This window comes from Echinococcus granulosus (assembly GCF_000524195.1).
Source record: "Echinococcus granulosus chromosome Unknown EG_S00032, whole genome shotgun sequence".
Taxonomy (NCBI): domain Eukaryota; kingdom Metazoa; phylum Platyhelminthes; class Cestoda; order Cyclophyllidea; family Taeniidae; genus Echinococcus; species Echinococcus granulosus.
The window spans coordinates 306,966-330,046 of NW_020170412.1; the positions used below are offsets into that span (position 1 = coordinate 306,966).

The 23,081-nt window shown below is 43.7% G+C and overlaps 1 protein-coding gene across 1 annotated transcript in view; it reads left to right on the forward strand. All coding sequences in view use genetic code 11, as the record gives it.

Moving 5' to 3' along the window:
• The window catches only part of EGR_04844 (Tyrosine-protein kinase SYK), a gene marked incomplete at both ends in the record, with an annotated part of 42,807 nt that extends 19,726 nt beyond the window's left edge, over positions 1 to 23,081 (forward strand). The window contains 18 exons of the mRNA XM_024494093.1: positions 390 to 525; positions 4,712 to 4,764; positions 4,842 to 4,977; positions 5,604 to 5,694; positions 6,905 to 6,945; positions 7,516 to 7,749; positions 8,602 to 8,820; positions 9,293 to 9,529; positions 10,827 to 11,170; positions 11,907 to 12,142; positions 12,794 to 13,174; positions 15,947 to 16,059; positions 16,680 to 16,746; positions 17,616 to 17,697; positions 18,882 to 19,071; positions 20,645 to 20,731; positions 21,952 to 22,092; positions 22,815 to 23,081. Of these exons, the coding sequence (XP_024351482.1) occupies positions 390 to 525; positions 4,712 to 4,764; positions 4,842 to 4,977; positions 5,604 to 5,694; positions 6,905 to 6,945; positions 7,516 to 7,749; positions 8,602 to 8,820; positions 9,293 to 9,529; positions 10,827 to 11,170; positions 11,907 to 12,142; positions 12,794 to 13,174; positions 15,947 to 16,059; positions 16,680 to 16,746; positions 17,616 to 17,697; positions 18,882 to 19,071; positions 20,645 to 20,731; positions 21,952 to 22,092; positions 22,815 to 23,081 (3,055 nt within the window). The remainder of the gene's footprint in view (positions 1 to 389; positions 526 to 4,711; positions 4,765 to 4,841; positions 4,978 to 5,603; positions 5,695 to 6,904; positions 6,946 to 7,515; positions 7,750 to 8,601; positions 8,821 to 9,292; positions 9,530 to 10,826; positions 11,171 to 11,906; positions 12,143 to 12,793; positions 13,175 to 15,946; positions 16,060 to 16,679; positions 16,747 to 17,615; positions 17,698 to 18,881; positions 19,072 to 20,644; positions 20,732 to 21,951; positions 22,093 to 22,814) is intronic.

Consider the following 23,081-nt stretch of genomic DNA (forward strand, 5'->3'; position numbering starts at 1 on the left):
TGCAGCCACGCCCCGGATCCTAACTTACCTCCAATAGGGAGTAAGTTTTAAAACTCACTGGGGGATGAACTCAATTTTGCAGCCCGCCTTTTGGCCAGACCTTGAAATAGTTTGTTTTTGTTTTTAAGGCATTTTCTTTGGAGCAGGTTCTTTTGCACTTTTGATGGCCAGTCCAGAGGGGATTTCGGGATTAAAAAGCATGGAAGGCAGTTTTTGTTTTTTTTTTGCTGCACATCTCTTCCAATTCTTTTTTGTTTGTCAAAACTTGATTTGCACCAAATTATCTCACGGGAGTGTAGATTCACATGCATAGTGTAGATAGAGAAAGCTAAGATGTCAGATTAAGGAATTTATGTGATCCATTCAAGCTTTCATCCGCGCCTTTGTAGAGTTCGATATCGCAAGGAGGATGGTGCCTACGTTCTAAGTCTGATGTATGAGAAGGAGCCGCGCCATTATAAAATTGAGCAACACCTCAACCGACTCTCAATTGAGGGAGGCCAATACTTTGAGACTCTCATTGAGGTAAGTCTCCAGTGACGACTGTACAATGCAGCCGATGTAGACGACGCTTCGACCTCGTAACATCACAGGTGTAATCTGTTCAAGCCACCTTCTTTTGCCAAACTTTAAAAATTCATTAAAATATTGCTAAAATTAGCCCCAATGCAATCAACCTGCGTCGCTTTCACCCAATTGGGTTGACTTCCTACCGACTGAACTTTAATAGAGAATATTTGCCTCTGTCCTTTCGGAACCTGCGACGAGGAATATGTGCTGAGCTTTTTCAAAAGCGCGAATTTTTACCCCATATTTGACAAAAAAGTTGAATGAGCAAAATCCTTGCCTACCGAAGTTAGATATAGTAGGTGGGATGTTTGAAGGGAACCATCCATCATCGATCGTCCTGTGCCACAGTGAACCCTCCCAGTGCCAAACAAGGCAATGCAAACTCAGTTTACCATCCCTGTCAAAGCACTTCTCACCGTTTGTGTCCACCTTGTCGAAAGTGGGGATAAGGTGTTGCTTTGCACACTCTACTTCAAGTAAATTTGATCAAGAAATAACTCGGATATGTTAGTTATGATTCCTGATGTCATCTTAACTTGCATTGCACTACCAGCGCCGGTGTGACGCGCTTACTACGTATATCACGTGTTAATCGTCGATATATGGTAGGTAGTTGCAGGAACTTGTATCGCGAACAGTTTGGCTGGGATGACAACGACAAAATATCACTCAACCCAACAGTATAAGTTGCCAAAGAAGGACTGCTTTTGGCCAAAGGACCTGTAAAATGATTCACGATCGACTTCCTCAAACTGGAATGCTTTCGACGCCGAAATAACGGGATATCTTGAATTCTAGGGCTATTCTTGATAATGTCATTCATGCAGAGTATTTCAGCCTGGAGCTTTAATAGGCGGCAACGAAGACGAAGGAGGGCGGCAGCGCCAAGACCACGCGCCCAGCAATTGAAAAGCAACAGTCATGCGCGCGTGAATCATAACCCATCAGCCTGGGCGAATGACAATGCCCCTTGGTCATTGGTTGAAAGGCGGTTAAGTGGACAAAAACCATTGGACATTTGTCGTACAAAGGAGGTGCTGTTGTGTTACTTGGGTGTCCGTGTCCTGAGCGCGAGGAGGACTTGAGTCCACTTATCGCGCAAATTGTTTGTCTCATTTCAAATTACCGCCTCAGCCTGACTCAGATTTCTTCCCGTCTTGAACCAGTAAAGAATAGGCAGAAAGGCTACTTGAAGATGCAGGGAAGAAATAATTGAACCTCGTAATTTGGATATACCACCAAACAGATGAGGATGCCACGATACTGTCGTCCAGAGTAAGCAAACAAAAAATATAGATTTTGGTGGTTTAGTCACAGATTGGAAGAATGGAGGAAGGGGTCCAAACCTCCAGAGTGGATTTAATTTTCGGGAAGTAGAAATTCATTCAAGGTGTCGATCATGCTTCTACTCAATCACTGTTTGAGACCAAGACTTCACCGTGAGCCTTCACACATTCACCATCAGCGCCACCCGCACATGACGTGCCTTCTATACCCGTCTATCATAAATGGATGCATTAACTCTTGTCTCAGACAGGTTGAGCTTAAAATAGTAAAGTAGATGCAGAGTGTTCTTGGGCTAGAGCTAGTTGCACTTTTTAGCTGTCGCGCCAAATAGCTTGAAGTAGAACATGCTTTCTACGGATTGCGGTGGTTGATTCTCTCATCGTACCCTGGTGGTGAACGCATTAAAAGGTCTTCAAAAAAAGTTCTAAACGGTGATGTGGTGCGAAATGAATTTTAGAAAACTCCGAATATTTTCGCTATGAAAGCGCATGGATGTCAATTTAGGCCTCACACAATGCCTTACGTGTGGTATGCGGCATAATAAAAGGCCTTAGAAACAAAAAAAAAGTTAACATGATCTTATGGAGTACGGTCTGACTATTTAAATCCATCAAATTTCGCCCGAAATGTTCTTTTTCTGGGAGTTTCCAGGACCTTCCACCACCAGGTGCCTTAGGGTTTATTCACTACGAAAGATCCGTAAAGCGGAAAGTCCGACCACGAAATCCGTTTCGCCGGAAAATGAGTCAAATTGTGCCTATGCCAGGGTTACCACGAAGGCCTGGCGTTGTGCAATATGTATTGCCATCGGAATTGCGCAGTTCCGGTCACCGGCTTTTACAGGCATCATAGCAAACCATCTGTAATTCAGCATATGGTCAATCATTTTGGGAGCCAATATTTCCCCAAACCACTGTAATCGCCTGGACGACTGTGCATTGTTGTCGCCACGTTGGTAAATCGGGATCCCTTGTGGCCGAAGGTGGAGTCGGGCTACATTGCCCAAAGGCGTAAAGCGACTGAAATAGTAGTCTAGCTGCATGAAGGGTTCGTTCATGAAAGTATCTTATTTTTATCCCAGATTATTTAGGTGTGAAAAAACTAGGGGAAGATGTGATGTCCGTTTTTCACGGCTAGAGAGCAAAGATGGATTATCATTACCGAAAGCCCCTCATGCCCATTCCAATTCAGTCCTCCTGTTTATCTTTCTTCAACAAATGTACAGCCATTGCCTTCGTGATACACTTTTTTTTGTAAAGAATGATAAGCGAGTCTAACCTTTTTGGCTATCCTCTGAAATTGCTTCTACTTATACTCTATCCAAAATACAGTTCCAACGTTTTGGCTTTGTTTTATTAACTCGCCCCTCATTCAGCATGCTTTAAGCACCCTTAATGTTGCCCTGGATTGCAACAATAGCTGGTAATTTTCTCACCAACAGACAGTAAGCCCTTTGATCTTCCGTGTCTAATCCTCTAAATTTTTCGTCATTGGCTAGAATTCCTTCTATGTTAAAAGGATTCCCTACTTGCATGCCATTACGCTTAAGGTTTCGGTCGAAGCGACATGGAATTTATCTGTAGGGAGTGTACCGAATCTACGGCACATCTTTTCACTGCCTTGAAATGACAACACTCCTGAATCCAAACAGTTCTTCCCCCACCAAATTATTGTGGTCTGGTATTAGTGATGGGGGGATTCAGGATTGCGATTGGACGAAAAATAACATTTTTGGCTATTAGTTGAAGGAGTTGTAGAACAGGCCAACGATCCCATTGCGGATGCTTCTTCATTACTCGTAAACACGAAAAAGTGCGACATGATCAGATTTAACCAGATCTGTCATGCTAGTCAGGTTCCTCACCGTAAACACTTGTAGCTACGTTCCCCTTCCTCCCATTTTTCCTCCACCTTGCATTTCATTTATCGCTATAAACACAATCCTTCCGTAATACTTTGTTAGCCTGGATTACTAATTCCAATGTTTGGGCCCCTCAATAATAAATCAGGAGGAGCAGATGCCAACATGGTGTTTAAATGTGTGTGCTCGCCTTCTCCGCTAATTTATGCCTGTCTGATAAGGGGATCACAGGTCTACCTAGTACTCCAGGTCTGGATATGTTATTTTGTTAAAAAACTAACAATTCCACGGATAAAAGGTGTATGCGATATCCGGGTCCATGGGGTTTGGTACGTTCTCTTTTTGTGCTCTTTTAAATGATTTTTGGTTTTTCACAGTGTTCAAAGATGCAAAGGCCGGCGATGATACTTTCTGTTGTAATGAGAAAAACTTCATATATCTGCATTCACATATTTTTGAGCGCCATTTATCATGAATAGCTTTGAAATGGTGATGGATCACGCGGGACCGATAAGGGCTATTGTCTGGGAGCCACGTTTTTTTTCAGCTTCCTTGGCCGGAAGTGCCGTTTTTAGGATTGAGATAGGGTTCGGAAGACGTAGTTTTTTGGCGCGCTGAGTCTTTTCTGAAGACGAAAGAAGATACAATATTATAGTAGAATGTGCATCACCGACGTACAGAAGGGCTGGAGGCTACTGGCACAGTCCGGAGGCCAGCTCGCCCAGCAGAGGTGCCAAGACGGGGCCTTAGTTCCAGAACGAAGAGTTCCAAAAGAACATGGTTGCAAAATCACCTTGTAGTGAGAACGCGGGAACCACTTTGAAAATGTAATCATAAACCGGAACGTGGATGTGCGGGTCATTGCCTGTTCCGTCGACCGAAATGTCTTCTTGATAGTTCCCCGTCTTGAGTGGAATTTCTTAAGTCTTAACGGATTTTTTTAAAGGGATCGTGAAATATGATTGAAGGCTTCTTCTTTTCCATTAATAACAGGGGAAACACTTCCAAAAGGAAGCTCTGACAGCTGATGAGGAACGACTAGCTTCGTGATTTGATTGGATCGTTCCCTCCGATACGCATTGATCGCGCAGCACCATTATGCAATAATCTACTCTTGTAACAGTCTCACAGCTCTTGAGCAGGCTCACCATGTTTCTCTCACGCTACAGCCACCACTGCTGGAGGTAGTAGTGCTATGTGATGGGGAATTGGCAAGTCGACTCATTGAAACGACTACCTCGGCGACAACATCGAACCACGTGCATTCCACTTTGTGGCATCAATGAACACCGAAAGTGTCGGTAAATATTTGACCCGCCATAACTAAGACTCGCCTCGATCAGTACACAATAGCTGTTGGGGAAAAAAAGGGCTAATATTTGTTGTTCAAACCCCATTCTCTCCCATACACCTTCATCGCATCGCCTTGTTGACTATTTCCGTTGACGCCTATTTACGAGGTGTCTTTGTGCGACAGTGGTCTCTATTTTTAGGCGGTCTTCGTCTGGTTTACTTAAAGTGCTACCGCATTCAACTTGCCCTTCGTACATCTATCAACATGTAGGTATTCGCGCACCCGTGCGCCCACGCAGAGGTGCCTAAGAACTGACGATTAGACAAGCAAGCAAAGGAACACTCTTGTGGATGTCTGATTCTTCATGAGTTTCTTCATTATCACGTCTAACCTTTTAAAGTGGAAATAATTTTCTTAATGGTGTGTAAGTAAAGGAACGCAATCAGTTGATTAAATTCCTTCTTACGGGCGGCACAGGTGGGATAATTAATTGCCTCACCATGTATGTAAACGTGGGTATTCAAAAAAAAAGAATGAGAAATTGGGAAGAATAACATCGAGCGTGCTTATCACAACCACTTCACTCTTTAGATGATCGACCATTACCACTTTCGACAGGACGGTTTGCTCTGTAAACTTCGCAAAGTTGTCGCCGCCCCCGACTTCATTCGAACGAAACAGGGTAGGCTTTTTATTGATGAGGGTCCTCAGCCATTTCCACAAAAGCAAACCTATTCGTTTTGTAGTTTACTCCTCTACTGCTTCAAGCAGAGAGCCATTTCAAACCCTACTTCTTTCAGGTTTAATTCAAGTTTTCAAATTGGCCTATGCCTATTTAAGGATATAATTAGGTGGTAGAAAATCCAACTTTTCGCTTGGACTAGTTCCAGTTATGACAGACTGCCTCTTTTGGCGCCTTTGACGCATAGCAACTTTCTGAAAAAGTTTCATTCTTAAAAAAAATCCGCTTTTTACTTTATTGTGGTGAAACTGAATCTACCAGAAAGTACTGGTAATGTCGCACCGTGACAGTTAGTGGTGCTATTTCTTCTCTGCTAAAATAAGCTTAAAGCGATTCCATACACTCGGCGTCTTCACCAACTAAAAGCATTTTTGCTTTGTGCGAAAGCACATGTTAATACTTAAAAGATGTAATAATTTTTCACCGCATACAGATGCGTCTTCTTTGGATATACTGTCCCCTAGTGCTCAATGGGTAGTGGGAACGATACGCCGAATGCCTTCGAAGCTTGGCACCATTATAGGGCCGGATATTCACTGCGGGGCCCCGAAACTTTTCTAAAGACGAAAGGAGGCAATACTAGCGCAAAATACATCTTGTAGACGTAAGAAGGGCTGGAGGGGTAGGGCAATGGCATGATCCAGAGGCCGCACTAGCCAGGTGAAGTACAGAAGCGGAACCAAACTGAAGAGTTAAAGTAATTTCCTCAGTATTATATTACATTGAAGTAAAAAACTTCCTTATTAAATGGAGTTGTGGCTTTGTTTTCGTCACTCACCGAAGGACCTATTTTCACTACTTATGTACTTTTGCCCAGCGCTTCCCTAAACAGTACGTCGGGCGCAAACGCTGTCAAGTACAGCCTCATGGATTTTAGCTGTTTGCATACCGTTTTATTTTCACACAAAAGTAGAAATTTTAATGGTGCAGACTAAACCACGTACACTTTTTCAAAGCTCACGAAAAATCATGATTCAGCTGATGCGCAATCAAGGGCCCCCCAACCCCTAAGTGGACCGCCGAGGGTAATCAAGCTGTGCACTACACGAAGCGGAAGTAAACTGTCACCATTATTGGAGTGCGAGGCTTTTGCTTGTGACGTGATTTTTAAGTATGCTAGGCATGTGCAATCTGCTTGGGTTTTCGGCAGATGCCGTGATTGTGCACCCCAAGGTTCATGTAAAGGGTAAAGTACGCTCTCCGTCAAGGTGTCAAGGAAACACCTGATTAAAGTGGAAAGATATTTTATTCCCTGGAGCAATTATCTTTGCCAGTAAGGAGAGGAGGCCAAATGTGTAGTGTTGAAAGGATAGAGGACAGTACGACAACTTTTTTGCTGCAAATTTCTAGGCGTGTGGGCCATCCAAGTGATAATGTCAACCTGCCTTTTTGATAGTCTTTATCTAATTTGTCAAACCAGTCTGAAGTGGACAGGAATTTTATCTTGCATCCAAAACAGCGTTGATGTACTGCGTCATTTCACCACGTAGAATTTGCTCTTGGTCTAGCACCCTTTTCTTCAACAGAGGAACGCAAAGTTGGGCGCTTTGATATTCAAGATTGTCACTCTGGTATCCGATAGCTACCTCTCTTTGACTAGAGCCGTAAAAGACCGAATTATGCCTCCATAGCTCTTTCATCCACTATTGTTACTAAGCGACTACCGGTTTATGTTAAGGCTGATGGGAATTTCGTTCCTCATTTCCGTCTTGTTGCTACATCCTATGCTCCATTTCACTCGACCTTTACTTCAGTTTGCAGTCCTCTTTTCTCTACTACCGCAGCCTTGCCACTCGGCGTGTCTATGATAACAAGGGGAGTGGGGTTAAAAAAGGGAATGCTTTCTTCCCTCCCACAAAAAGCGTCCAGAAAGAAGTCTTCAAGTTCTACACCTCCCTAAACAAGTGGAGCACGTGGTTTCTAAAGCGCCTGCCTTGGGTCCTCGCTATCGCCTGTATCAAATCCACTCAAGCCCTTTGTGAAATCCCACCTCATGTGGGAAGAAAAAGTTTACTAATTGGATTAGCCGTACCTTCTCTTAAAAAATTTAAATCTGCTAAGGTAATAAACTATTCACTGGGTTCTCATCTACTACACCAGTGTGTAAAGAGTAATTAGGGGAACGCGGCAAGACTGTCTACTTGCACTACACGACGAGGGGCTGATTACTTAATTAAGTTGGAGAACTTTTACTTAACTGTTTCTGCTTTTTTAAGCACTAAAATGTACTTTTCTGACCATAAATAAGTTGAAGAAGGTAGATGCGACAGGCCCCTTGAAAGTCCTCCTCTCCGCGCATGGCTGAATAAACAACCGCTTGAGATTGGGATTGCCCCTAGGTTTGGGGCAATGAAAAGTCCCACCAAATGCTCTGCCCATCACTTGATCGTCGTTGTTTTTGTTTCGACTATGATTAAATTTGTTGAAGTTATCCCTGATGCACACACAAGCCGAAACAATGGGCATCCAGAGGTGATTCTTGAAAGAATTTGGAAGGAATTAGCATTCCCTCCACAGGGAATAAAGCGTCACCTCTTTTGTCAACTGACTAATTCTTGTCCTCTCCCTCATGGTAGAAGTTGTTTTGATCTCCTTTCACCCCCCCCCCCTCCCACTTTCTATTTTAGTGCGCTAGAATTCAACCTTTTAGAAAAAAAGACTGTTTAGTGTTGCTGTGCCTACCGCCTGTTCTCACATGCATTTTGCATGGGTTTCAGATTCCGCCTCAATCTCCAGTGAATCCTTGGAAGGCTCTCCGGTAATTGTGACCTCTCTCCCCATTGCTATTTACTTAGTAGTGTTTCAGTGAAATGACCGCCCACTTTTTTCCTTGATTTGGTCTGCCAGAATTCTTTGAAAAACACGGGTTCGTCGATAAACAATTCGAAGGGTGCAAGCCACTCCCTCCCCTCGCTCGCCTCCTGCCCCTTCAACTCGGCGACGTCGGATAACCTTGGCGGTGGTTCACCTGTGCTTCGTAAAGTCTGTGACGATGTCATGCACGCGAGCAATGATCTCATCTCCTTCAACGATTGGCCCAATGTCACCAGTCTTCTGGCCAATCAGGTTGGTGGCACGGTGTTTAATAGACCAGCCTTCTCGATGAGCTGATTTTGCATCTCGGAAGTTCTTTTTGCTTATTACAATTATTATCATTGCGTCGGCTTTGCCTAAGTAATTGGGACCACTGGCCGCCATTAATCGTATAGCTTGACTCAAGACTTTGGTTCATCTCCAAGCCCAGATGAAGTGACTAATCGAACTCATTAAAATGTCGTCATTGTAGTTGTAGTGGTATCACGTACAAGATTGAGCTTCATGGACTTCAAAAGTGACTTCTTTTTTATACAATGCATCGAATTACATTTTCCGATGCAGCGTTCCGCTACGGCGTTTGACTGATGCCTAGAAAGCCTAGGCGTGACCCAGTGGTACATTTGACTCTTCTCTGTTGATCGAACCTGGTTGTTTCCAAACTTCCCACAAAAAGGTTCCTCTTTTGTACAATTTTGCGGTAGTTTACGCATCGGTTATCCAGGATCGGGTGTTCCGCACGCTGAATGCTTACCGAACTGACCGCCGCTGTGGGCGGGCTGGGAATGGGAACACCGCTGCTAAAATCGCTACTACCGTACAGACGGCCACTCGCTTTTACCTCGTTTGTACTGCGCAAATATTTGCCTGTTGGGTAGCTGAGTGTCCTACAACCGGACTGCTTGGAGTCCTCTTATCTGCGGATTTTATGCCTTTCCACGCAGGAAACCTCATTCGCCCCGTAGTCCACCACCTTGGATGACGGTGTCTGGACTGGTCCACGATGTGTGCGTCGGACATACATAATTTTGGTACCACTTGTGGTATCGCCACAGTAGCACACCTTTTTGTATTACCGTACATGTGAAGTTAAGGCTTTCGGTTTCACTGTAGTATCCGATAAGTCATTTTACAGATCTCAATCTCTACGTAGGACCACTTTTTATGTCGATCTTACCGAGAACTCTTCCAGCTGTGGATCTTTCAATGAAGCACTAGTCGACATTTTTCCCTACAAGCAAGAGAAAGCGTGACTTTATTGCAGAGGTTACTTCTAATTTGGTGATTTAATCCAGAGAGGACGATTTCATCACTCAAATTCCACATTTTAGTTTATGCGGGGCGTGAATGGCCAATCATGATCCTCTTTCGCGATTCTCATGCTCTAACTGACGGGTGGAGAGAAAAATTTTTTGCTGAATCAGTAGTGTTTCTATCAGAAAATCCTTATAATTTCAACATTTGCCAGCAAATCGCCAGTAAACTTCCCTCCCGAATAGCTAGAGCCAGCCTCGCTAGGCTTGTCTGTTAAAATTATTTTTACTTTTTCCTTTATTGAGAAGTTCGATAGCGAAAACTCGACTTATTACACGCTAACACCTTTTTGCTTTCGACAGGAGCTGCAATATTTCACTTTTGAATTGTTTTGATGAGGGTGGTACAGACATTTGAATGGTTGTCGAAGCCAATCTTTCAAAGAAATCACCATTACGCATTCGAAATCTTCCACCAAACCCAGAACCTTATCATAAGAATAGTCATAATGGTGAAAGATGAGTGCTTTATAGGTTGTTATTAAGGTATGATAAAATCCACAAATAACTAGTTCGGTCTTGTATGCTGATGCCCAACTAATAAGTGGTTGCAACATCCTTGGGTGTATAATTACGTTCCATGGTGTTTTGTTTAGGAGATTTTGAAAGTGACAGAAAAAATTGCTGCTAAAGGCAGTTATGCTTATTAATGGGTGAGGGAAACCGGTCCGGATCGTCAAGTATTCGAGGATGGCTGGGCATAAATTCCATATCCTATACATGTTTAAAACAACATCCCTTGTCCCTAAGCATGTTTTAAGACTTCTCGCGTCCTCACTGAACTAATGTGGCGACGTGCTGTTTACTTTTTGAGAAAATTCAATCCTAATTTGTCGAGCCGCGTATTTGACACTCAGTTGCAGCATCGTTATTTATATATTAGTTTCTACTTATGCTTTTATAAGTAGTCTCAGTTGGTACCACTGCTTACCCGAATTGTTTCAGAATGCCAACAGCAACGCCACCATCAATAATAACAACAACATAGGCGGAGGAAAGTTGCCTCAGAACAACATAACTGTAAAGCGCATATCAGCAGTACCGGTGGCCAAGTTTCTTCGCCCCAACCTACCATCCTTGCAGTCGGTGAACTTGGGCTATGGCGATGGCTTTGTGCATACTCCCTTCACCCCGGTGAGCACGGAAGCCACACCCACACCTCGGCCGGGAACCGTGACTTCCTCCCCCACCTCCCCCTTCTCTAGAGTTAGGCTAAAGCCGACCTTCACGTCCACCTCAGTTGGGACCACTGTTACCACTGCTACCACCGCGTCAAACACCATCGCGAAGTAAGTCTTGTCTCGCCAGTAGGGTTTCTACCATAGTGATGCGTTGCAGGAAATTTTCAAGAGTCTGGTCCGAGCCTATTGTATGATATCCCATCTGGATTGACGATTGCTCTTGCTACTTACCATTAATATTTCTGATTATGGAGTAGGGATTGCTTTGAAAATAGGATTCTTTTGCACTTCGTCTCTGTCAATGTCAATAATGTCGATTTCACTCTTGTAGTGTTGTCTGTAGATAGATTGAAAAGTTTGATGGTTACTGCAAAGATGCTATGGATGCAGAGCGCTACGAACGCTTAGCTGGGATCATGGAAAATGAAGAAAGAGTCCCGGAATTAACTGATTAGTAAAAACAGTTAAGTAGGAGGAATGCAGAATCCGGGCTTTGAATCTGTCTACATTCCTGTCAACGCTATCCTTAAGTCAGGCTGACATGACTGCTTCAGTAACAAGACTCAAAGCTAGGAAGGCAAATCAATGTGACTGGGAATTCGGTGTAATGCTCAATACCTGTCTTTGCCTAACCTTCACGGTAGTCGGGATCCAAGCTGAGTCGTAAATTCTGGAATCCTACTTTCTAACTTCATTATACATGTGCAGAAAGGCTTATAGATGCCCACACAATCAAGCTGGCGGCCGAACCTTGCGGAGACCAGGCAATTCAGGCAGTTAAATGTACCGTTAAACAGACAACTTTCTATCACAGCATTCCGGCAATTTCCTACCTCTTTCACAGTGAAGTATCGCAACCACGGCCGTTACAAGCCTCGGTGACGTGTCCCCTCATACCCGAGGTGCTTCGTGCCACCAACAACAGCAACACTGGCGCCCTCCAGCGGAGTCCCACCACCGCACGCTTCGCTCAGGCCCAGCTACCCTGTAAATTCGCCCCCAACAACAGTCTGCCACCAGAGTCCCTCAATTTTCCACCCATCATTGATGCCCTCTGGGAAGAACCCGATGGCAGTGAAGGTGAAAATTCCCATCTGCTTTTTTCTGATAAGTAGATTTTATTTTCAGGGCATATCTTTCCCCTCACAATGAATGTTAGCCTCTGTTCTTTGCTGTTATTGTTAATAAGTAGATTTATTTTACCCATTCGGTAAAAATAATCACTTAGACGCAGGGACCTGCCTACTACCAAAAAGATGTTGTGATATTGTGGATTTGCCAAGTGCCGAACCGACAGGAGGAATGTAGCTAGCGTTTGTGATGGATCTCAACTGGTGCAAATTGAGCACATTTCAGAAGCAGACTAATCATTAGGTCATTAATGTCAATTATAAGGTGGCATAAAACTTTGTACAGGCGTTCTGGATGCAAAATGCTTTTAACTGTCTCCAGTGACACATCTCTTTTGGCATTTTATTTAGTAACTGTAGTTAATGCCTTTGAGTGGGACATCCTGCTCTTCCACCGAATTTAGTGCCCCAGTTGCCCTCAGACGACGTTGTATTATGTACAAATCCGGAAGTAGGTCTACCTTCGACGCACGGAGGAATTGGGAGACTACTAGGTTACTTGGTATGAATCTGACTCCATGACAAACCTTGGAAAAGTGGAAGAGTCGTCCCAAGTACAACTTTGTTGTCATAAGTGTTGTGTTTTGTTTGCACAATTTAGATCGTTCTCAGCCGAGCAGTTCGCTGGTATCGATCAATGTCGAGGCACTGCCACCACCACCGCCACACATTCTGAACCCCTTCATCCAACGAACCTCGTCACAGACCTCGGTCAATCTCCAACCCTGTCATCACGCTCCCGGCGTCTCCACCTTCTGCAACTCTGCCTGCTGCCAGCAGAAGCACCAGCTCCAGCAAAAGCAGCAGCAACAGAAGGCAGATGAGATTGTGGTGGAGAAGATAGAGAAAGAGGAGGTGTCCCCCACGAAGCCCCCGTCTTCCGTACTACCGGCGATCGAGGAGGCTCAGAAGATCTATGATTCGCTGCCTGACAACACTCTCTTCCTTCAACCAGATAGTATCCGCCTTATGGATCGGTTGGGTCAGTCCCTACACTTACCGTCTTTTCGAGCACCTCCTCAATATCTTAATCGAAGTGTCTTTCCAAACAAGTACTACATTTCAGTTAGACGGATTTTCAGATGCAATGATAACCAAGTAAAAGATTTCATCGGTAGTACATGGAATGCTTAAACTAACTCCTCGTTTATAAACACGATAACTGTGGTGGAATCCAGCAAAATCTATGCTATACCAGCTTAGAAATAATTTCTCTGGACTACAGTGTTTTATTTTTCAAAGCCCTCACTTCGGGATAAGGGTATCAAAGGAAAACATTTTTTTCTTGGGGATGGTTTCACGTGTGTCATTTGTTCTCGATAAGAAGAAATATCCGTTGAACCATGGGTGTAGGAAAGTAAATATTTGTTACCTCGTAACGGAATCATTTTGTTATTCTAATATTAAAAGTTTAAATTTTGGAGACATAATTTGTAATTTATATTACCAGACAATTAAAAGGATTTGTGTGCAGCTCGATGCAACGACCTGTTGGAATCTGAGTGGACTTGTAAAAAGCCTTAAGGTGTTTCAGTTTATCATTACAAAACTCAAATTGCCATTTCTACTATTTCTCCCCCTCTCTACACCCTCTATCTGATATGTTTCCAGCTTGTCCGCTTTACGATCTCGGTTCCAAAGCTGAAAAAGCTTCTAGTAAAGTTTGTAGAGCGTTTGGAGGATGTGTGGTAGCAGAATGAACCATCCAGAAGTCGGTATATGATTATAATGACTGATTCGCGTTCATGAAGACTTCCTACTCGAGATAATAAAAGAATTACCCATCTAGAACAAACTTCATTCATCCACACCATCGACCGGGTTGGGCAGGTCGTGAAAGTCACCTCTGCATTGGCAGAAGTCAATAAGCTCGAAAGGCTACCAATTTGTTCTCTACTTTTATGCGCTTCCTTAGATTGTTCACTAACATGTGAATAGAAATGAGTTTTGAGTTGTGAATTACATTAAATGAATGAGCGCTCCATAAGCCCCTCCCAGCCCTTCTGAGGTCCCGCTTATTTCCCAGAAGGCTATGCTTGCTTTGCACGTGACTAACTGCAAAGTGAAGAGCCCACTGCGTGAACGCGCGCGTAGGAAAAATTACTTTAGAAAAGGTCAGAATTAGTGAATCTGTCGGAAGAAAGTCATATTCTTCATACACCATCGTAAAGGTGTCCCAAGGTAGGGTTCGTACTTTAAAAAATTAGGGAGATAGCGCCTCCGCCCTCTCCTCCTCCTACGGACTCCGGTATTTCCCCCCAACTCTTATCATTCTTTTCCTGACATTTGACAATTACCTGCAAAGTCGGTAGGAAATAGGTGCGAGGTAGAAAGGTGGGAGGCACCTACCCTAGTTGTAAAGCTTACTGAACCAAATCGGCTTCCTAATTACATGGGGATATCCTAGGAAATTGGTTTGACTGCCTGTCTTTTAGTTGAGGGCTGCCGGGGCAGCGGTTATAGCGCCTCAAATCCTTCCTGAAGTCGAATCAATCCATAATTCTAGGACAGGAAGTGTATTGCCAACATACAGAAGGACTGGGAGGGGGAGTCTGCTAGCATGACCCGGAGGCCATGCCACCCTGTGGAAGCACAATAACGGGTTCTAAAGTGTACACGTAATCGAAACAAAGAGTTAAACAATCAACGTATTACAATAATTACCCCATTAATGCGCAACTGTATGAACGCAGTGTCGGAGGATATTTGGGGATTTTGCTACGTAAATCACGAGATATGTCCCATTCATCACTTCTGTAACGACGCAGACCAGTATTTGAAGGGGCGCTGAATGAGTGATGGACCAAGTCGAGTTTGCATGTGGAAACGTTTTTTTTTTACGGGAAAGAACGAACGGTTTCCGATGCAGAAGCCGTTAAATAGGTCCATCTTACTCCTCACTAAAAATGGAGGGGTTGGGACTCCGATGTTGTCCGTTCTTGCATTTAGCTTTACTGCCTTGTAAATTGTTGTATCTTCAAATCGTACTTAAATTACCCCATTGAAACGTTGGGTATGCAGTTGATGAAGTCTGCCTTGTGGTTTAAAAGGCCACCTGTTCCTCTCGCCCCCTAGTATTCCTCGGTAAGTGCCTTGGCATTGCTCCGAGACTACAGTGAGGAACCAAAAATGGCATTTGACGGGACAATTAAATCCTGTTGTTTGTGAATTTTGTTTGATTTGCGTGAAAAGAAGAACCTTTTAAAACAGGTACGGGCGCGCAAGCTGTTTTGCTACTAAGTTCGACCTTGATCACTCTGCTATTCCGACTTTTTTTTAGGATGGAAGAAAATCTAGCTATTCGTCTTTTTTGATAGGTTGACCACTGGAAGTATGGCTTTGATGTACTAAAATGTATCACTTTGTAAATTTTAAACCACGAAAATAAACCGGACTCATCCGTATAGACCTTGTAAGCCGTAGCACTCCAGTTTGGCGTGATTGCCAAAAGTCGACGTGGCTTTAATACCTCTCCTTTGTTCTTGGTCGGCGCCAATTCGGTCATCCTCGATGGGTCCCTCCTGTATCATTTTGATGTTGCATTTTGTCATCTCTGAGGACATTACAAAGTGTACAATTTTGTAAGCGGGTTTATTGTCTACGTACAGAATGGCAGGTTGGCTAACATAAACACATTTCCCTTCCACCAGGCTAGTAGGCAAATCGCGAAAGACCGCGGCAGCTCTCGTAGTCATTCACATCATCATTCTGCCGCAAATATGCCGGAAATATTTTTTTTGAATTTGTTTGCTAGGTGGCGGCAACTTCGGTCAAGTTGTGAAAGCGATCTACAAGACGCCTCAAGGCCAGGAGGTCGAGGTTGCTGTAAAAACTCTCCGAGAGTCCCAAATCGCTTCCACTGGCGAAGTACGTGTCCCATCTTTCATTGTCGTTTCCTCTTCGATTGTGTAGCATGAATGTAAGGCATCTTCTGTGGCCCGTCGAGTCTTTCCTGAAGATGAAGGAAAATATATTTCTGGGATGGAATATGCATTGCCAAGGCACAGAAGGGCTGGGTGGGGGGAGGGGACTACTCGCATGACCTGAAGGCCATTTCCGCCCAGCGGAAGTGCAAGGGCGGAGCCTTGAGTGCCTGCTAAACGAAACATTTTTGGTTTTTGATATAACATATGGGATTTTTGGCTGAATTAGGTTGTGTTCTATCAGGTAGGAAGACGCTCTTCTACTTAATTATTGATAAAGGGGAATCAACTCGTCCGTTACTTGCTTATAAATTGCATGCCTGCTTCTAATGTTCATTACGCGTTTGGATCTTCGTGAATTATTCTGAAATATGCCTCTTGGAAGGAATTATGCTATTTGGATTGACAGAACCATCAGCGTTTCTTAATCAGTGCTAAAATGAGAAATTCCGGTCTTCCAAATTTGGAGACTTAGTCGCCTAATGACGGTTAGAAGATGAACTTGTCATCATTTTGAAGCTTAGAGCCTCAACGCTACTTCAGTTTACTTATTTTGTGTTGCAGCAAACCATTCTCTCGGAGGCCGAGACCATGACCCAGTTGAAGCACAGACACATTGTTCGGCTAATTGGTAAGGAGCCTCATTTCCCATTGGTTGCCTAGCCAACCTTCTCATTCCCGTAAATTGTTAAGAGGTCTTTTGTGTTTCATTCATGTCAGTCTAGACTTATTATTAACAGCCAGGGATTTGTCGTCACTTTTAGGGCAGACAGAAAAGTTTTATGTGGGGACAAAAGTATCTTTTGGTCTCGGTGGTGGCTCGAACTGTTACCTTTTTCGGTATTTTATTTCACTCCAGGCGAGGTGTCATTAACTACGGGGATGTGACTTGTCTTACCACCTCTGGTACCAGTGTCACGTATATATGACGCTCGATTTTTGGATCTGAGCCTGGGGTTTCAACTGCGTAGCATGTGTTCCTTAACTAACCAGTTGCGTCAACTCTTGAGTCGCAGACAGACTAATTGAGCATAAAACACCAAAACAGATGTTTGTTCTTTGTCAGAGGATGGTGCCATTTTCCTATTTGATGATTTCTACCAACGCAACTTGTCGATCCGTCAGTGCCAATATGGATGTCATGGTGTTGTGGCATTCGGTATTCCGAAATTAGCTCTTTTTAAGGGCGATTTATGCATTCAACCATAGTACTGATTTTATCTTCCCATCGAGTTCGGTTCTTTGACATTAGGTTAGTTGGGTTTTACTGCTAAACTTGTTCACGAATTTTAAGCATCATTTACTGTCAATAGGGTAGGTTAACATCGAATCCCCTCTAATAAAATGACTGATTTTTTGGAATAAAAATGGGAGAATTGATTCGTGGAAGTGGGAGCGGGAGGGAGCACTGTGTGTTATAAACAACGGTGGTGATTTTTGTCCGAGTCTGTTTCATTATCCATCGTTCTTTAATACTCGTTTTACTGTTTCCTCCTACAGGCGTATGCAAGGCTCAGCACTTCATGCTAGTCCTCGAATTAGCGCCTTTGGGACCTATAAACAAGTACCTGAAGAAACATCCGTAAGTATGTTGATTTCATACATTTGATACGATACGCTTCGTTCTTTCTTACCCTCCTTAATCCTCATGGGACATTATTGAGGGGCGGAATTTGAGGGACGGTCTCTCTGGGCCTAGGGAAATAAAATTACCTCGCCAAAAATCTTGTTTTTTGGTGAAAAAGAGCAAACTACTCTAATGCTATTTTCAATCTTTAATTGCCCTGAAGAGACACTACACTCTAAATCATGTTGCAATGGAACGAAGCAGTTTCTCCGCAGCACCGCGATATAGTCACTCCAGTGTATTTCTTAAGGAAACGCGTGGACGTTTAGACACTTAAGCAAATTATATTTGTCCATTTTGGGCCCTCAGCGAAGGTCTTAACGCAATGCAAAGTCCAAGAGCCGTGGACTCTCGTGATAGCCACATCGAACTTGGCTTAGTTCAATTATCGCATCCTACTTAAATCTCTCAGACTAGACTATCGTAGTCATGGTAATTGGGTGGTTGGGAGCACATACAGTAGCTTTAATTTTTCTAGATTTAGATGTTGGGGGCATCTACAAGCTCAGAAAAGTGTTACCGCTTTTACTTTCTGGAAGTTTCTTTCCGGAACTTAATTCCTCAGCCAACCCAGACAAATTCTTGGTCCGCCTTTCCATTGAGGGCATGACGTGGAGATCCCCTTATTGTGAACTGGTAATCATGGTAAGGCCAAGACCATTCAGGATTCCAGTCTACGGATATCCATGTAGATACCGTGCCCTGATTGCGCATTAAGGTCCTCGTTTTCTCCAACTTTCATTTATTTTTTGCTTCGGTTGAGACCTTGTTAATGGCCTTGCTCACGCGAATAAACTCTAGTACGTAACGGATGTGATATTGGATGCGTGGGAAGGGTGGTAGTCCTTTCGCATTGTTAACAACCGATCAAACACGACTCTGCTAAAGTCTTCGTGTTCTTTGCAAGGGTTTAAAGATGTTGGGTATACTTCTAGACAGTCGAAGTGTTGCTTCATTATAACCTTAAAGACTGACCGATAAGCTGGTAGCCTGGATGGCTTGAACAGGGGGTCCATGCCTTTAGCATGACAACCAAGCCTCGGGAGACTGAATGGAGCAAGTGTTATGATAACATAAACAGTTGAAACAAGTGCCATTCGACTTCACACCATCGTCCTTATTATTACAACTGCTTTTAGAGATACGCCCGTTTGGGTGCTGTCAGAGCTGATGCATCAAGTGGCACAAGGAATGGCCTATCTGGAGGCCTGCAAGCTCGTTCATCGCGATTTGGCCGCCCGAAATGTCCTCCTCGTGACCCAACGCTTCGCTAAAGTCAGCGACTTTGGTATGAGCAAAGCCCTCAACTTCGGTAACGACTACTATCGGGTAAGTGAGTTCTCCCAATTCATCCATCTACTCTTGGATCACACTTTCCAATCCACACCACTGCGTTTAGCCGCATCTACACATTTTGCAGGCTATTTAGACCGAAAAATGGCAGTTCCAATTGCAAATTTTCGTTTCCCTCCCATCGTCCATTCTATTTATTATCTAGCTACCTCATTCGTTCGACCATGAATTATAAATGGGACCAAATCTCCCTTGGGGCGTATGTTCAATGCTATTGTTTACAAGTGTACTTTCCATCTTGTCATTATTATTGAGATCCGCTGAATAATTTTTAGAAACAACGCCGCCCATTCTTTCCCTCTTGCTCATACTATGCACCGAGGCAATCTCACCATTTCCTTCTTCACTGCTTGTCGACTCTTAGGTGCCACACGTCCTTTTATACCTTCCACTTCCGTTTACGCTCAACTGCTGCGGTATATTAACAACCACCTCATGACGGCCAATTCATAATCACTAAATTTGGTAAAAGTCCTTCCTGTGGCCACTTCTGGGTGTGTTCACGAGACATTTTAGAACTTAACATGATTTCTGTAATTGAGTCGTTTGCTTTTTTAGTAACTAAGGTAAACATTTGCCTCATCAAGAACTAAGTCTGAGTGTGTATAGAAACAGGGATCACGAAAAAGCTCGCACAAAACCCTGTTTCTGGGTCTTTTCTTCCGAGGAAACAAAGGCCTATCAGTAGAAGACGCACAAAAACAAGGAAAAAAGTAGGCGTTTAGAGGGTAGAAAGTGATGTACGGAAAGGCAGTTTTGACTGGCGTCGCATTGTCGGACTGTTGTAGATGGCTTATCTCGACTTGGATGTAGCTGTACCGTTGACAGGCACGTCATAATTAATGGGCTTAACTGGTTCGGTCTAGCCTATTACTAAATTCAGTTTCCTACTTACGCATTTTGGATTCTAGGTGATCGCAACAGAATTTTTGACTACTTTCTTGTGCATTTTAAAACAAAATCTTTTTTCTAACTTGAATAGGACTTGAGAAACCTAACAGATAAACTACCAAGAGACTTTACTGCACTTTGCTGTATTTTTTTGGTACAGTGTCATGAATAAGTCAATGACTACTACCTAATCCATCACATTTTTTCGTAACCATTTTCGAGTGTCCAAAAGCGTTTTTTTTCTTTCAAAGCATATTTGTGTCTTAAAATGTTTCTTTTTCACAGAGATCAGTCCTTTCTGAGGATGTCTAGAGAGCACATCTTAAATATGGTGGTGTAGCGCCCTGAGGCTTCCTTTGAAGGCGAAAGAAGACATAATTCTCGAGCAGAACATGTATTGTTGATGTACAGGAGGGTTGAGGGGTACTGTCATGGTGCAGAGGCCAGGCTGCTCAACAGAATTGCCAAGGCAGCGCCCTAAGCTCCCGTGTAAATGAAAGGAATAGTTAAGGAATCAACTAAATCATTGCATAGCTCCTTCCATCTTTTGAGTGTCGTCCTCGGCGCTCCCCCTTAGTCAACCTCCGTGGTCGTAGTCGGTGCTGCGCTAAAACACCTTCGAGCCAACCGCGCTAGACATCGAATTTTGTACATCTAGGAAGGTGTCTTGGTGATTCTACTGGGTTCGGAGTTTCATCCTGTATGCAAAACTCTATTGGAGAACAGGGAATTTGCTGGCCATCACGTATGTCCATCGCTAGTCGTAGGAACACTGCCATAAAAGGAGTCCTATAACAAACGATGGAGTTGAGCGTAGATTTGTGGGGATAAGATCTCGCGTCTACTCCTCCTCGCCACTTTGTCCCCACTTCAATGCTGTTCAGCCATATCTATGTAGTTGGATTCTATTCAGTAAGTAGAGACGTGGAGGCATCCACATCCAGGTACCGTGGATACCTCCGTAACAGAACTATGCAGATGGTTTACGGCCACGGCTAGCGTCACTTAAGTTGTTAAGTAACATTGCCCCAGAACGCGGGACTGCTGTATTTGATGAGGGTAGACGTCATTTTCAGCCCTTCTCTTAGGAATTCTCGCTGATCCTCCCATCAGGCGTATATGCGTTTCTTCTGCCACGCTAAGATTTATCACCCAGCAGTAGAATTCAGGCTGGTCGTCCTTCAAGATCAGGTCTCCTTTCTGCTTCCACCAATGTACCGTCCCAAGTCTCCCAAAGACGAAAAAATACTTAATACTCAGGCGGAATATGTGTTGTCGACCTAGTGGCATGGCTCAGAGGTAAGGCCACCTGGTGAAGAAACAATGGCCAAGCCCCCAGCTGCCCGTTACCAAAGCCGAGAGTCAAACAAATAGTTAGAGTATTACAGAGGTGTTTACTTGACCAACTGTCTTAGTCTAGAATGAGATATCGCCCACTTTAGACTGCACGACTGCATTTTAAAACAGACTTTTGATGCCTCGACTGCTGAATCGACCTGCTCTTAAACTTTTCTAATGTTGTTTACTTTACCTTTCCAAAATCAACATTAAGTTTATTTTGAACAACCAGTCTACAGAACTGGTGTCGCGTCTCCCCACTTCGCCGTAATTACGTGCCGAACATGATTAAGTAAGGCAGAATGCCGAGAAGGCGCAGTAGTTTGTGACATTTAAATGGAAAAATAACCTTCCAAAGTAAATATTTACACACATAAGAGGCAAGATGTTAATAAATAAGTAGATAAATGAGTGCTTTCATGCTTTATTGCACTCAAAATAAGAGGTGGAAGTTGATTGTTTTCTCCTTCTAGGACCTAAACCCCCAGGTACCTGTCAAAGTAAAAAACGAGGTTGCGTGAGACGGTGACTCCTTCCTTTCCTCAGTGTCACCTGCATTTCTCTAACTTATTTTTGTCGAAAGCTTTTAAATTTTTGAATGCTTTTCCATTTTATTTAAATTTACAGGCGGCTAGTGCGGGAAAGTGGCCGCTAAAGTGGTACGCCCCAGAGTGTATCTACTACTTCCGATTTGACTCCAAATCGGACGTCTGGAGCTATGGCATCACGCTATGGGAGGTCTTCTCCTATGGTGAAAGACCCTACAAGGTGAGGCACCTGCAACTTTATAGCTCCACCAGTCAATGTGGCTGGCTGCCAAAGTTGGTCTGTCTGATGACATTTCGCCCCAGTATTACTATTCAAGGCCTTATTACCATCTCGATTATTTGTATAGTTTAAAATAGATACTGCTGGAAGCACGATAACAACGCATAGCTTCAAAATCTAGATTATCAGTTACATTTCTGTAAGGTGCTCAAAATCTCTTCTCAATTATTACGAGTAACAACCAAAAGGGGCGCGTCTTTTCAAGGCTAGTTAGCGGAGCAAAGGCGTGCTGGCCACAAAGACAAGGCACCGTAGCCTAAAAAGGGCTAAAAAGGCGGCGTTGGAGGCTTGTTTAATGCCTTTAACCCAGTTATTGTGACAATTTATGCAAGAATCGCATTGTGGTTTCCTCCCTAATAGCATGTTTTCGTTGCCTAATGTGGTTGTTTTGTTTCAACCGCGTTGTTTATCACTAAGCCAAGGTCTTGAGAATTTTAGTGATCGTCGGAAATGGGCGTATTGTTAACCCGTTGTAAGAAGGGAATAAATTCTACCGATAAATTGCAATGAAATCTAAGCTAGTACATGCATCTCTAAAAGAAACGTTGTTAGGAGTTTGGAGAATAGTGGGAGGGCGGTAGCAGCAGGTAAGTAGCCTGGTCAGAGAGAAGAGGCTTTTCTGCTAAAATACTAAGAACTTTTTGTCCTCTTTCCCTCTCTAGGATATGAAGGGTGCACAAATATTGGCGATGCTGGACCAAGGTCTTCGTCTCTCGCGTCCAGTCCGTTGTCCCGAGGCCATCTATGCGGTGATGCAACAATGCTGGAATGCCGAGGGTGTGCGACGACCCACATTTGCCGAACTTGTGCTCACTATGTCGCGTCTAGCCAAGGGGCCCCTATTTCCTAACAACTTCTCCGGCTGCCATGAAAATGAACGCGGTGCTGGTGTCAGTGGCGAGTCTGTGGGTGCCTTTGCTTTCTTCTGA